Below are 15,501 nucleotides of genomic sequence, written 5' to 3'. Positions count from 1 at the left end.
GGGTATGCTTGTAGTTCGAACAGTTGGAGTTCTGGCATCGCCATGGGAGTGGGAACGATCTGTGGTTTTAGTTGCTCCCTGGAGAGACACTTGCGTTCGGCATCATCCATTGAGTCTTCTTGCTACCAACCTGATTTAGTGGATGGCAACCCTCCTTATGGCAGGTAGATTGGAACTTCATGATAATTAAGTTCCTTTTCAACCAAGCCGTTCTGTGACTGAGAAATGTTAAATGATTCATTTTTCATCTGAGCTACCACTGTTTGTAGCTTCACGTATTCTTACCAGATTTTTGCAAATGTAAAGGACTGCTTTTATATAATTCCTTTAAAAGTTCTGCTTTGCTTGCTCTATGAATTGTTCTTTCTTGAAATGCCCCTGTGAGATTCTCTGAGCTTCTCTGAGCTAATTTTTCAGTAGATGTTCCTCAGGTCAATCTCTACAGCGTGACTAAGCTGTGTCATCTGTAAACTCACAGAGCAAACATTCAAGTCCTAGAGGCCATAATGGGAGTAAAACAAGGCTGTTCAAATGTAAATGGGTGACAAGTTAAGCTTGAAAACTATCTCAGAGGTTGTATTCTTGGCACAAACATCCTCTTTGACAACTTTAAATATTAACTTATTTTCTGCTACGCATACATGATCCCTTGATGGACATCAGATAATCTTTTATGATTTATGTCGGGAGCTTATTCGCAGACATGCTGCCACCTTGATAGATATACTTAGAAGCTTCTAAGTGAAACATTTTGGAGTCTCTTACTTCTTTAATCATTTCTTCATATTGGTTAAATCATAACAGTTTCCTGCTAAACTGAAGTTCAACTATAATGTTGAACAGCCTACAAGCTTGACAATCATGAGGAAACTCATAAGAGTTTCTAGAGACTGTGTCTCTAAAATTAGTGACTTACCCACTGTCACTTTGTTTCCAAAAACTGAATAAAATGTACCACTTAGTTTTCAAAATGATTGGAGGAAACTATATGTATAAAACTGTTAATTTTGTTGAATTGCATGTCAAAGTTGTGTTTCCTCTCTGGTATCTTGTCCCACTGTATTGCAGAAGCTGTCTTTTCGGCTGGATGCTGTGTTTGGAACATAAGCCAATGGATCAGGTCTGATCAAGTATCTACAAAAGAAATTACAATTCTTATTAAACAGACTTGGCACAAACAAGGATTAGTAAACATACTATTATAATGTTGTTGGGAAGTTCTGAGGAAGAGTTAGACTTAATCCAGTTTCTGTTGGTTAACTTGGACAAGTTGGCAAGTCCACTCACATTAGATAGTAGTTTCACACTGTGTCTACCTAGGCATTATCTGTATGTACTAGACACAGTTAAACCTCAATTTTGTCTGAGAGCCCATTTGACCTTTGGATGCATCAGCTGTTTTCCTGAGCATCCACTATGGTCACCGAACACAGAAGTTTGCCAGTAACTCTCTGTATTTATGCATTTGCTTTATTCATTATGCTTTGAAGAAGGGGCAAAAGTAAATTGGAGTAAATTATAAAATTTTTGTGTGAAAGCTAGGGACACACTTCTAACTATGCTCAACAAATAAAAAGCATGATGTTGATACATTTGATATACGCTGATACACTCAAGATGAACCCCTCCTCTTGAGAAAGAACTACTTGAAATTCTAACTGCTGCAAATGCTGCTTTGAGTGCAGTTAAACTGTCTCAGCATTTACAGATTCCTTATGTGGTAGTTCAAAGCTGAATATTATCTAATATGATTTTTAATTTCTCTGGAATTTATGAGTGGGGGAATTTCTGCATTTAGGTCCTGCTATTTGTGTTCAAATAATCTTAAGCACAAATATTGTATGAGAGAAATGTTTTTTTTTCTGCTGTATCATGGATTCAAAGACCACTGCAAAATCCCATTTGAAAGCACTGATTCAAAAGGTTGATCTTCCTGTAGATCTGGGTAGCTTGATTATAAGCAAGGTTATTAATTCTGTGAAGATATCCAGTGAACTTGGTTAGTTTGTATACATACGCAGACCAAGATAAGAGAAAATGGAGTTAAGCGGATATCAAAAAATTATGTATTTTACACCATCATACATAAAGAATTAAATACATGTTTATGTATACATATAAGTACCATTACATGTCTGTTTAGATAGAAGTCTCCATCTTTTCCATCCATTTTTCAGGTGCATGGCAATGTGTCCCCATTGCCTGAGCAGAAGTATGAGAAAAGAAACTTTACGCTTCTTGTGACTTTTTTTCTTTAACTTACACTATGTCATTCAGCTCTAATCTTGTATCTGGAGAAGGATTGATCAGGATGTAAGAAAGGTTGTTCTGATGATCATTCATTTCATCTAGAGGACAAAGATAAATGTACCAAATTAGGTTTAAAAACATATCATCAAAAGTATAATTTGTAACAACCTAATTTTGAAAGTTGATCTTTTTTGACTCAGAGTTGTCAAATAAAATATATCAGGTGCCAAGGTAATACCAAATAGTTAGAACTATCTGATGTATCGACTTTTGAGTTTTCCGCTCTCCAAACATGCTTTCTTTCTGAAATATATTCTTTTGCACTTCTTTCCAGTTACAGCAATTCTCAATACAGCTCAATTTTACTTCAACCAATGTGTTACATGGCTTATGTCAGCAAGTGGGAAGTAGCCAAGCTTAAATGCAGGCATATGAAATTCTCATCCATTTCTAAATTTAGTTGATATGAAGTGTTTCCTTTTTTCACCTGTGCCAGTGGGTCAGAATGTGGAAGACAGAGAAAACACAATTGGTTTTGTTTTTTTTTTTTTTTTGGAAGTTTTGCTAAGTAAAGTCTCAGCCTAACTGTAGCTATCACTGACATTATCTTTTCTGTAGTTTACTTTGAATGCTTTTCCTAGGGTGTCACAGCGAGACTAATAGGTCTAAAATGAATAAACATTTTGTACATAGTTCTTCTTTTTAAGTGAAAATTAAATAATGTGGAATAGCCCAGTTCTAGTTTCAGTGCAATTCCTAAATCTTAGTAATGAACTGTGTTTGAAGTGTGTTCTGCAGGTTAAAAATGACTGTTTTCTACTATGTGTAACTTTCCTCTGTTCCTGTATCACATATTTTGCACCATTGTAAGTAATTCTGTCTAGAGAATAATTGACTCTGAATCCAGGTGCAATTACAAAGCTGAAGTGATCTTTTACCAGTGCAGTTTAATTCTGTATAGTAAAACCAATTTTAACAATTATTACAGTATTAAGTATTTTAACAAGTTATACAAATGCATTCACCAATACGTTAGCACCATCATGCCCCTGCGAAACAAGTGACCAAACAAGTGTTATGCCTCAATTGGATTAAGTGAATTCACAGTTAATTGAATTTAGAATTGGAGGTCTCAGAGGTATGTTATCAGTGTAAAGAAAGCTGAAGGTGTAAAATTGGCTTTAGGATTATTCCCATACATGAAGATTTGTAAGTAACTGTGGTCACTTTAGTTCATGGCATCCATTAAGATGAGGCTTTTTTTCCATGATGCTAGTATTTTCATTAAGTATTGCGTACCGTATCCTGCTGGAGACAGGCCCAGATGTTTCATTCTGTTTTTCACAAGCTCAGCAAGTTCCTGTCTTTCTGACCTCCTGTAAAGGTTCATTCGCTGCTGGCTTATCCTCTCAGCTGTTTTACCAGAGTGTCTCGGTACTCTTCGGCTCAGCCGTCGAGCCCACTGCATGCTTTTTCGTCGTAACAAGGGGTGATCGGACTGATCGCTAGATGTTGAATTACGATGATTACTACGATAGTTAACCTGTTCCCTGGTGTCCTTAGTGTCTTCCCATTCTTCTACGCTGATAGAGATTTGAGACTTGAAAGGAAAGTGATAAGAGAATAAGGGCATTAAAGAATAGAAGTGGAGTAAAATGTTTTCGGTAGTGTAGTTGAACATCCTATTTTTAGAAATTCAAGTTATGTAACCTGAAGCTATCTAAACTTATATATATATACATACATACATACATACATACATATACTTCAAATTCATTAGGAAGTAATTCAACATCCACTGCACTGCTCTGAGTGCTCTCTTAAGATAAAAGGCAAAAGGCGCCTGTTACCAGTGTGATTCAGGGCACATTTTCCAAATAAGGTACTCTGAAGTTTCTACCTTTGGGTACAGTTATGCTGCTTTTTTAGCAAGACAGTTAAGAAAAAAAGCAAGTGTCAAAATCCGGTCTTCCGCTGTTTTCTTCATGTCACCTAATAACTCAAGTAGATGGACTATATATGTAGTTGTAACATAAAAAAGGAAAAGAAGAAATATAAGGGAAAACACTTAAAAACCACTCTTTTCAAGTTGTTAACTTCAGCATAAGATTTAGCTAGTACTTTCAGCTATCTTTTTGAAATTACCGATAATGGGTTGTTACTGTGATGTAACAACCATGTCTTTTACTGTCACTGAAATAGTAAACTATCCCTGGTATTAGTAAGGTCTTATTACCCAGTTTCTGATGAGGGATCTCAGCTTTTTTTAGCTTGGAGAAGAAAAGGTTCCAGGGAGACCTCTTGAAGGCCTTCCAGTACTTGAAGGGAGCTTATATAAGCAAGAGAGATACAGACTTCTTATAGGGGAAAACAGTGATAAGGGGAAAATGGTTTTAACTAAAAGAGGGAAGATTGTGATTAGGTTTTATGATGAAATTATCTTCTCAGAGGGTGGTGAGATACTGGCACAGGCTGCCCAGAGAAGTTGTGGATGCATCATCACTGGAGACGTTCAAGTCCAGATTGGCTGGGGACCTGGGCATCCTCATCCAGTGAGTGGCAACCCTGCCCACGGCAGGGGGGTGGATTTGTGTAAACTTAAGGATCCTTCCACCTCAAGCTGTTCTTATGATTCTGTGACTGATTTTGATGTGGTTTATTGCTGTTTCCTTGTCCTTTTTTTTGTTAAAGCATAAAATAAAGATGACTTGAAAATGGTGGCTGCTCACTTAATAGAATCCCTAAGAACAGAATGAGTTAATAATATGCTCAAAGTAAAGCAAACTTATCTGAAATGCTGCTGAGTTTCTAAATTTCTTTCTTTTCCTATTAGAATAAAATATGAAAGCAATATTCTGCTTATCAGTGTTGAAAATTGTCTTAGGGGTTTCCTGCACTGGTCATACAGCTTATTGATAATGCTGTTAGTTGCCACTACATGCAAGGTCAGACTAGAGCTAACTCTCAGAGCCTGTCCTACCTGTGCTTGAGCTATTCCTTCAGTCAGCCACTTCTTTGTAGATGAGCAAAGGAATGAAAATCTGTATGTAGACTGGGCCGAGTGTTAATCTGACTGTATATGCATCAGCAGATGGTGACCTTCAGTGGATTGGAATTAAGTGCATTTGCAGACATGGCATCCCCAATATTCTTTAAATAAGAGGTAACCAAATCCCGAGAGTATAGTAAACTGACATACTTCAGACGTTGTAAGCTTTTGGGGTTCTGTCCTGTAGACTCCAATTGGAATGTCTCCTGTAGAAGAACAAAGTTTCTGATATAGTCTGGCATATGTCCTAATCCATAAATCCTCTTCTGTGATTTTCATCTGAACAAATAATAATAGGAAGAAAACTTAAACTCGTGAGGGTTTACCTCTTGTTCATCATACCACTCTTGAAATTTTTTTGGAACCAGGTGCTAGCTGATAATGATCATATTGTAGCATTGTACCTTTCATCCACAATAAACCTGAAATTTCTAGAGTTTGTAGACCCTGTTCCCTTGCTCTCTATTTGCGAGACACTGCAGTGCAAATGGTTCAGTCTGATGGAATGACCTGTCTTTATTTTGAAGTTGCTCGAAAATTTCCTTCACATGATGTTCGTATATATGAGTAAAATGTAAAAGGATGAACTAAGTATTAGCAGTAGTAAGAAACCGGTGATAGACTGAAGAACAAGCACGTATTTTGAATGCATCCAGGTAACTGTGCTTTATGCTACATGTAGAGTATTTGGGAGAAGGAAAGAAGGCAATATGATAAACGTTAATATGGAAGAATGAATTCTTAAATTAATTTCAAATAACTAACAGCTTACACAAGCTTTATTTCAAGATGCACAAGTATCTTGTCAGAGATGCAGCTAATTGGCATTTACTGTAACTAAGTTAATGATTGACCTACAAACTCTGCAGTGGTTTTCTTTAAAACAAACTTTTTCAAATTAACATGAATTAGAGCAATTAGAGCAAACTTCATTTTTGAGAGCAACAATCTATAATGCTTTATACTTCACTACAAAACAACTGGCAAATGACTCAACTTTGACTTGTATCTTTGCTACTGTTGTTGGTGGGTATGAGGGAAAATAAAGTTGAATAGAGTAACCCTCTTATAATATTTTTAACTGCATGGAGGATATTGACTTTTGAACTGCACTGAAATACACCAAATAACTTCAGTTTAGGTATGCGTATAGATGCTTATTTATATAAAACTAAATTTTGTCCTTCATTACTTATGATTGGAAACAGTTGTAAAATAGCATTAGGAATAAATACTAGTCAGGATGTACTATACAGGAAGAGTTTCTTGTTTTTGATAAATATAGGTTGTTCTAAAAGTAGTACCTCCTACTTATTTCCACGGAAACTAAAATAGATACAAAGAGCATAATAACATTATTTGATAGAGTAAATTCTCAGCTACAAAACACCATTTCTTCAATACAATCATAGCTATTAGCTATGCATTTTCAGCAATAACGAGCAAGAGCCTATGTGCTGTGCTCATAAAACTCGGCATAGCTGTCCAGAACGTGGTTTGTGATTCATGTTGCTGTCACCACTGCTGAAATGAACCACTCACTGAGTTGACATACAATGTGATCTCTAGATTTTCAGCAAGCCTAAGTGAAATTCAGTAGGTGCCATATTTTTACATGAAGGAATTCAGTGGCACACCTTTGCTTTAAATGCACTTCCATATCAGATGTCATTTTGTCTGACTGCCACTCTGTTGCCATCTGTTCCATGGTAACAAAATGTAATGGAATATTGGTGGGAAGGTTCAACCTGTGCTGCCGTACCACCAGTGTCTGCCTCTGACACCATGAGCAAAATAATAAATAGGAGATGTTAGTTCTGGAGCAGCCCTTGTATTTGGTTAGTAAAATTGGTTACTGAACTGCTATATACATCTATTAAAATAATAACAAACAAACTTGCACTTTTCTTGCATTTTTCTGTATTTCCTATGTTTCTTTATGCTTCAGAGTATGTATTGTGTTTCTTTGGGATGGGGCGGATTGGTGGATTGGTTAATTTGGTGGTTGTTCTATGCTTTTTTTTTTTTTTTTTTTTGAGTAACTTAAACTATTAATGTTTTCTACCTAATTTCCTGCAGTTCTTTTTCCCCTTGCTGAAAAATGAAACAGATGGCCTTTCTTGGTATTCAACAAAAACGAAACTCTTCTACAAAGATAGTGGTGTTTTGCAGACCATATGGAACATTCTCTGTTGCTTTGTAATAACAGTAAATATACTTTTTCAGAACTTACTGAACAAAGAAACCCAGATCCTGGTGTTGTATCAAGTCCTAGGAGAAGTCTTGTGATAGAGATCATATAATCTTTCACAAATGACTGCAAGATTTTTAAAAGAAGACACAGAAAGACAAAAGAAAAGCTTCAGTAAATAGATGAGCAGATAACCATATGCACCATATGTGAATTCCACAGAAACTGTACATCTGTGTTTAAAGTCAATATCTTTTAAGTATCTTTGTAATTGTAGAAACAGTTATTTCTTTATGCATGCTGAATCTATTGATTTTAAAAAAAAAAAAAAAAAAAAAAAAAAATTCTGCATATGTCCATACAGGAGTCAAAGGCATGATGAGGTAGCTTGAAAACTAAGCTGTTTATCAATGGGAGTAACCTGTTAACATTTATTTCTTGTGAAACTTTAATGACTATCTTCTGTGCATATGAAAAGCTGTCATATGTCACGTGGAGGTGCAGTATAGAGTAGTGGGTAATACTAAGGTGAGGCTTCTATTATCTTAATTCGACCTGGAGTCATTTGTCTTTGCTGGTCCAGCTAATGATTAAGGTAAAATCCGCCTTACCTCAGATCAGACTTGTTGCTTTAACAAAAGTGTTTTGGTAGAATGATAGAAATTAGAGAGGACTAACCAAACTAAATGTAGGAATGCATGCTAAGGAGACCAGGAATGGACATTACATATGCTAAAACCACAAATGTTTCATCTCCTTATCAACTGGACTGCTGGAATCAGAAAGCCATGTGTGCTCTCCTAACTGTGGTAGGTCTGTTCATTGCCATCTCTTGAGTGTAGAAGGGCAGCATTCGAAGCAGGCTATCTTTCCTTAGAACACAACTTGCAACTGGCTCTTTGGCTTTAAAGTGTGATGGCTGCTCATCTGGAGGTCTAGTTAACAAGAGTAAGAGGACAAGATAGGGTAATGTAATAAAAGTTTCTATCAGGAAGTGAAGGTTGCTGATAAACTATTCATACAAATATTTCTATTGATTTTTGTGATTAGAGGCACTGTTTTGTTGAAGTTGGCAATGTGTATTTGTTTTTTTTCCAGTGTTAACAGTCTCTATAATCTGTATTTTATACAGTTTGTATCAAAACTATCCATTTTTTCTGTGGAGATCTTCACAGTGTTATAATATTTAAAACAGAATATGTTCATAGACAGTTTTGGGTTGGTGACTGCAAGTAGTGCTGTCAGATAGAATGTGCTCTATGGTCTTTTACCTTTGATTGTTCCTGGCATAACACCTACATTAATGGGTTAATGTAGGAAAACAGGGTAATCCAACAACTAAGTAGAAAAAATGGGTGGTAACATGGCATGACTATGTGAAATGAAGGCACGTGGTTGTTATTCACAGTACCTGGTACAGCAGTGTGTCCAACATACTGATGCTGAAAACCCTGCCAGCGGCAAAGGGCAGTCGAAACATAAATGCTAAATTAGATCCCTTCTCCCGTTCTTTCTGCATGGAAATTAAAAATAATGAAAAAAAATTACTGCTTTTGGAGGGATTATAATACCAACTTAACGCTACTTTGAAAGAGAGCAAAAGTATAAAAATGGCTTTGTTCTTAAGATAGTTTCCACAAATACGTCCTATTCCTTCAGTAATATTTGAGTAAACTACAGGTTGGAAATAATTTTTCCTATTTTAAGGAGAGATGACATCTCCAAATTGAAAGCTTGATACATCATAAAGAGCATGTTCTCAAAGTACAGAGAAGTCATGTTTTGGAATGGAGAGGCACATTCATTCACATACATACACCAATCTGTGCTTGGGGCTAGCAGTCTCAGAGGCAGCCTTGTAGGGTGGGTATGGGGATCCTGGTGGTCTCAAATTGAACATGGATTGACAATGAGCCCTTGCTGCAAAGGCAGCTAACAGAATCCTGGGTGTTAGGAGGAGTGTTGCCAGTAGGTCAAGGGAGGCGATATCTTCCCCTCTTCTCAGCACTGGTGAGGCCAAGTGTGGAATACTAGTGTATAGTTCTGGGCTCCCGGGAACATGCAGGTCATGAATGTTCTGGAGAGTCAAGCTAGTTTTACTAAGATGATCAAGATATTCGAGCATAAGGAAAGGACTCAGACAAAACAATCCCAAGACAAAGTATGGGGAGGTGTGGGTGGATTGGTTGATGGTGATTTCAGGCGTACAAATGTTTGAAGGGAGGATGAAAAGATGGCGGAGATAAACATGATTCTGTGGTAGGTTCTTTTCAGTGGTGCCCAGTATGAGGACAAGAGGAAATGGGCATAAACTGAAATGCAAATGATTCTTTCTGAGCATATGGAAACATTTTATTGTTTTGGGTGACAAAGTAGCAAAACAGGTTGTAGAGTCCTTCCTTGGAGATGAACAAAAACTGTCTGAATGTTGTCCTGGGCAACCTACTCCAGGTGACACTGTTTGAGCAAGGGCCATTTGCAAGAAAACTTCCAGACGTTGCTTTCAAATCCAACCATGCTCTGATTCTGTGATATGCAAAGTATAAGTCTGTTCTAGCTAGAGCATCATCCAAATGTGTTTAGGTTCAATTGCAGCATGCTGTAACCTCTGTTTGTCATTGTTGGTTTCACCTGTTAATTCTTACTGTTTTATATGAGCAGGGTTGAAAAGGATGTCAAGGAATAGAAGTAGTTTCTAGTTAAAAGTATTTAAAGTAACTCTTGCTGTCATTAATCCACTCTTTGTAAAATTTCACCTCTGTAAAGGGGGCCTAAAAATTTTTAAAAAGTATCTCAGTGCTTGTTGGTTTTTATTATCATTTATTCTAAGTATTCTCTATATTCTGAACAAATGCTGTTGAGTTGTATTAGAATACACCATTTTTAGGGCAAAAATGGTCTAGAACAAGCATCTTCAAACTCAAGTGCAGACTACAGTGATGTCATTACAGTAGAAAGTTGTATACTCTACTTCTGCTCAGCATTATATAAACTAATGAAACTCATTAAGTCATATCTCATTCCTAACCAGCTTGACACAGATACTTCTAACTTGCCTTGTCAAAGAGATCACATCTCCCACTAGCAGTTCAAAGGAACTTAAAATCCTCGAAGAGGAACTTAAAATCTTAAAAGTCAAAGTGGCACCAGTGACTGAAATTCTGACAAGCGCTTGTTAACTCACAAGCAGAATTCATACCAGGTGCTACCTGAACGATAGAAACTGGCCTCCAGATATCTGGCTGGGTTGAGATTACTGATTTGCTGCAGGTACTTATCCAGCTGGTAATGGGAGTACCAAAGCCTGCTGCATAGTGCAAACCAACAATCTCTGGGCTCCCACTGTGACCCACGCCATGTGAGCTGCTCTGCTAACTTTTAACATGTTAGCTACGTTCTGGCTGACTGGCTAAATGAGCTTTCCACAAACCAGAAGGTTATTCCCTAATTTGCAGGCAGGTCAAGACTACAGTTACAGGCCAATTGTTATAAATACACACACACACACACATACATACTGTAAATTACTAATAAGCAGGCTTCTGTCTGTTCTTTTATAGCAGATATGTTTGTCCACCACGGTGCTTTTCTAGTTGTCAGTGTGTAAAGTGTTGTAGGTAACGTATTCAACTTCACTTTCTTTCCCAAGAATCTATTTCCATATTATTCAGCTAAGGTTTATTTATCATACATTTCAATTAAAATAACTTATGTCCAGCCTGCTATTGCAGTTGTCGAGAGTCTATGTACAGCTTGCTACTCAGGTAAGCATACTAAAGCTAAATGGAAAAATTATCTTGTACTCTTTTGTTCTATACAGTCACACTCCTCTCTGTACTTTTATGTCACTAGGTCATAAAAAGAAAATATACCCTTACAAGTCTCCCTTGTATATGAAGTATAATTGACACAGCAATTATAGTCTAAGCCCATTAATCCCAACAGGCAACATTGTCCTGTCCACAGGAGATATTTAGAGGTGTTTGTGCAGAGTATATTTTTTCATGAGTAACCTCCTCTTTTTTTTTAAAAAAAAAAAAAAAAAAAGTAAAATATTTTGTTCTTTAAATTAAATACTCTTTAAAATATGCTAGAATCTTACGTATCATTGTAGTTAGAATACTTTTGCATTGTAAGGGAAAGATCCTTTTTTTTTTTTTTTTTTTTTTTTTTTTTTTTTGACATTACAATATCAGGTTGAGCTGCATTATATTTCTGGAACAATGTAATCACTAACAGCATGGCAGAAATGCCTGTTTAACTGAGGATAATCAATAGTTTAAATGAAGAACCAGAGAAGCATGTGTTCAGATACTTAAGTTTTTGGGTTTTTTTTTTTTTCAGAATGTAATTTTAAAAGCATCTGGTAAGCTTGCTTCCCTTGTTGAATCAGTAGGAAAAAAAATACTATATACTTCATTATCCTTAATAAGTTTGGTGTGTTTAGACTTAGAGTTTAAATCTGCCCTTCATGGTTCAGTTTCATTGCTAAGATTTATACTGCTTCTGTGAAACATTAGACCAAATAGAAGTATTGAACTGAAATCTCAATACAAGCAAGGGAAAGAGGACTATTGTCTTGCGCAGAGGAAGAAAAAAAAAAAAAGCTTGATTTTGTTGAAGTTTTTTTGCTAGTTATTTGTTTCTGCATGGTTTGAGCAAAGCTCCATATTTTTATTTATCTGTGACTCAATTTTTCTTTACCATGACAAATGCATGCATGCAAACAATGCACACATGTTCTGGTTGAAATGGCAAAGAGTGTTTCAACAAGTGTATTTCATATAAAATTGAAGAAAGCATCATCTTAATTGTACAAAGAACACTTATTTAGAAAAGCATGCTATTGGTCTTACTGGTGTAAGCCACAGAGATGAAGACCGTATGTATTAATTTTGTAGCTCTACATCATACATTTGAATGCTTTTCGTTTATTGCAAAGTAGAAGATAGGAATTGAAGAAAAGTTATTGTGAATGAAAGCTTGTTCATGCTTGTGTTGTACAACAAATACTTCAGTATTAAAACCATATGAATTTCATAGCATATGTTACATTAAATTCTTTGAATCATGCCACAAAATATTTTAAAGGCAACTGTGACAATCATATGAAAAATACCATGTGAATGAGGTGTAGTGTTTATCCTTCCATCTTTTGGGGAGAATTTGCTGAGGATTCTGGTTTGGAGCCATGAAGAGGTGAGTTAGGGCAAAGGCCGTATCTTCAGAAATACTTTTGCTTTGTATCCAACGACAAACAGACCATTTGGTTTATTTTAAAACAAGAGTACATTTATTTTTCCCATTTATATTAAGTTTTTTATATTGCTTCCTTTCTTTTATTACAGACTTGTTTTTCCTTTTTTCTGGCTTAAAATAGATTTGTTAGAAATGCATTTTTTACTCAGGCATCTGGTGTTGATGGTTTTTTTCCTTATTACCTGCATACTCATTGGTCTTCCAGACAATATAGCAGATGTAGAAGCCAGAAATATGTCAGAATGCCTGAAATGTTTTTTTTTCCCATGTGTGATGCCCAGCAGCTCCTTCTCTGACACTTGTTTTGGAATTCATGAGAAAGGAGATATAACTACTCAAAGAAAAAGCGTAGATCATTTCTAGGAACATAAATAAAAGACTGTGGTGTATGTGCATTTCAATGGAATGCACACATAGCTTACATAGTTTTAAGATAGTTATTAATAGATTATTTACTTCATCCTCATTGTTTTATGGTTGTGGTTTGATTCAAGTCAGGAAGTTGAAAATTATCACTTTTCTGAGTAGTAACAAATGTGCGCTTCTGATTTTGATAGTTCCTAGCATGTGCCATGCTTCCTCTCTATTGCTATTTAATTTATAGTTTATTTTTTGGAGGGTTGCATTTTGTCAGAACACTAGAGAATGTCTGTCTGGCTCAAGTTTTTATTGCGATTTTGCCTTTTTACTATTTAAAAATAAAAATATAGTCTAAATCATTAATACTGGAATGCCAATTACAAAGCACTATCTGCAAGCTAACCTGAAGCCCTGCTTTGGCCACTCCATCAGTGGCTGAAAGAGGTGTACGGCCCATCTCGATTTGATATATTCTCCTGCAGTTTAGACAGCAATATGGAACTCCATGGAAGGCTATAAATGTTTCGTACAAGCAATGTAAAGTCACTGTAAAGGAATCTACAAGTACATAATGTGACACACACATGTTTTGGGGTCTTCCAAAAACATAAATGCGATGACGTTCAGTTGCTTTCTACAGAGAACAGTGAAGTACATTGTTAGTTCTTATACTAGTTGTTGCCCATGTGAGATACAGCTGATTGAAATACAGTCACAGAAACCTCTTTTTAGTCCCTTTCTTGATATAAGTAATTTGGGATTGTTATCACACCTCTGCAGTACTTTATGGTTTCTTTGATTATTTTCCTAATTGCTTCTGTTCTGGCTTTTTAGCAAGAACAGATTCATTTTTTTATTGTTGATCTGGAACTGCTATCTACAGATCTCAATTCAGCAGCAAAATGTGCATCCTTATTATTTATGCTTTTATTGTTTAACGTTACTTCAGATCCGCTTCAAATCAGAACAAAACTAAAAAGAAATGAAGACAGCGTGTTTTATCCTTAACAGAAGTTCAGAAAAGCAAACTGTCTTTGTGTGTGTCACTCCAAATAGGCAGCTATCCCAGATAGATTTTTTTGCTTACCTAATGTGTATATACTTATGCTTTGGAGGATATAAAATCAGAGTATAGTATGATGAAATTTACACAGGGTTGCACATACTTTAAAAGATCATTTAAACTTAAGAGTTTTTATCCTTCCATTGAAACCTGTGGTATTTAATCAGCCAGGGCATTCTAAACTCTTTAAGGAAGGGTAATGGTTACCTCGTATTTTTTCTTTATCTGGGACAAATGGAGAACTAAGTTTTTGAACTGCAGGTGCCACATACTGGAAAAGAAGCTACTGCTATCCTTGCTGCCCCTAGTCATTAAGTTTTACATATTAAGGGAGTATGTTGAAAATAAATAATATTTGCAGCAGATAATAGTGCACGTAAGCTTCAATAGTGTGTTCTAACCTATGTCTTTCAGCTGTTGGCACTTGATGCTCTATATAAACTAGCAGTGCATGATTCCAGCCACTTCCCGCTTAATTCTTTCTGCAGTTAGCACTGAGGGGAGAGGGCAGGAGTGCTAAAATGTAGGAATCATGGGTGCAAACCTTTATGGGTACAAGGAGTGAGGTAATAAAAATGAAAATATGCCTCCCAATGAAACTGTTCCTCTCTTCATAACAGTTTCTGTCTAGCTTTTTCATGATTCTCAATTCTGTGCAAATCAAACCGCCTAAACAAGATTTAAGCTATCCTTCTGTTTTAAGCAAAGACTAAAAAATCACAAAATATCACCTACATATTTGCATTTTTTGATCAACATGTATGCATGGATAGTCAATACAGTTGATTGTGATAAAAGCTTCATATCCTGTTTCATCTAAACAAGCTGAATTTAAGAGTTCCATTCTTGTGTAAGATACTGGGAGCTGGGCTGCGAAGATAAACTTGTGTGAAAAGGTGGTTTTCCATTACATAATACCTTACACGAACACTTGTCAAAACTATGTCACTGTTACACAGTAAATAGCAAAAATGTAAATTTCAAATTTACACCCAGATTCTAGGGCACTCGCTGTGCAGCTAGGAAATGGGAGTTTTAAGTTACTTCTGCATAATAAAAATGACTTCAAACTGAACTCAGATTTTTCTACGGTAACTAAGACATACAACACGAAGAAACTGGGAGTATGCCTAGTTTACTAGCAAGTGGGGGGTGGTGGATGGAGAGGGACTGGAGTGAAAAAGTCTGTTTTGAAGACCAGTGTCATGATAGTATTTGTCTTGATCTCATGAAGTAACTCAGAATGTGGCCTGTGATCGTGAAAACGATATGAAAGTTTTCTAGGTCAGTCAGATCACCATCTCTGAAAAAGAGGTTTGTCCTGGAATT

At 36.2% G+C, this 15,501-nt stretch overlaps 1 protein-coding gene across 2 annotated transcripts in view; it reads right to left on the bottom strand.

Moving 5' to 3' along the window:
- Nucleotides 1-1,022: 1,022 nt before the first annotated feature.
- KCNT2 (potassium sodium-activated channel subfamily T member 2) overlaps nt 1,023-15,501 on the bottom strand; it is a gene marked incomplete at both ends in the record, with an annotated part of 114,370 nt that continues 99,891 nt past the window's right edge. For both annotated transcript variants that reach the window (XM_079536377.1, XM_079536378.1), the window contains 6 exons: nt 1,023-1,134; nt 2,264-2,348; nt 3,550-3,850; nt 5,450-5,578; nt 7,533-7,616; nt 8,902-9,003. In XM_079536377.1, coding sequence (XP_079392503.1) covers nt 1,023-1,134; nt 2,264-2,348; nt 3,550-3,850; nt 5,450-5,578; nt 7,533-7,616; nt 8,902-9,003 — 813 coding nt within the window. The remainder of the gene's footprint in view (nt 1,135-2,263; nt 2,349-3,549; nt 3,851-5,449; nt 5,579-7,532; nt 7,617-8,901; nt 9,004-15,501) is intronic.

The sequence above is a fragment of the Tetrao urogallus genome, assembly GCF_951394365.1.
Source record: "Tetrao urogallus genome assembly, chromosome: 5".
In the NCBI taxonomy this organism is placed as follows: domain Eukaryota; kingdom Metazoa; phylum Chordata; class Aves; order Galliformes; family Phasianidae; genus Tetrao; species Tetrao urogallus.
Note: the sequence above shows the minus strand (reverse complement) of the source record. Positions and strands in the feature narration are given on the sequence as shown.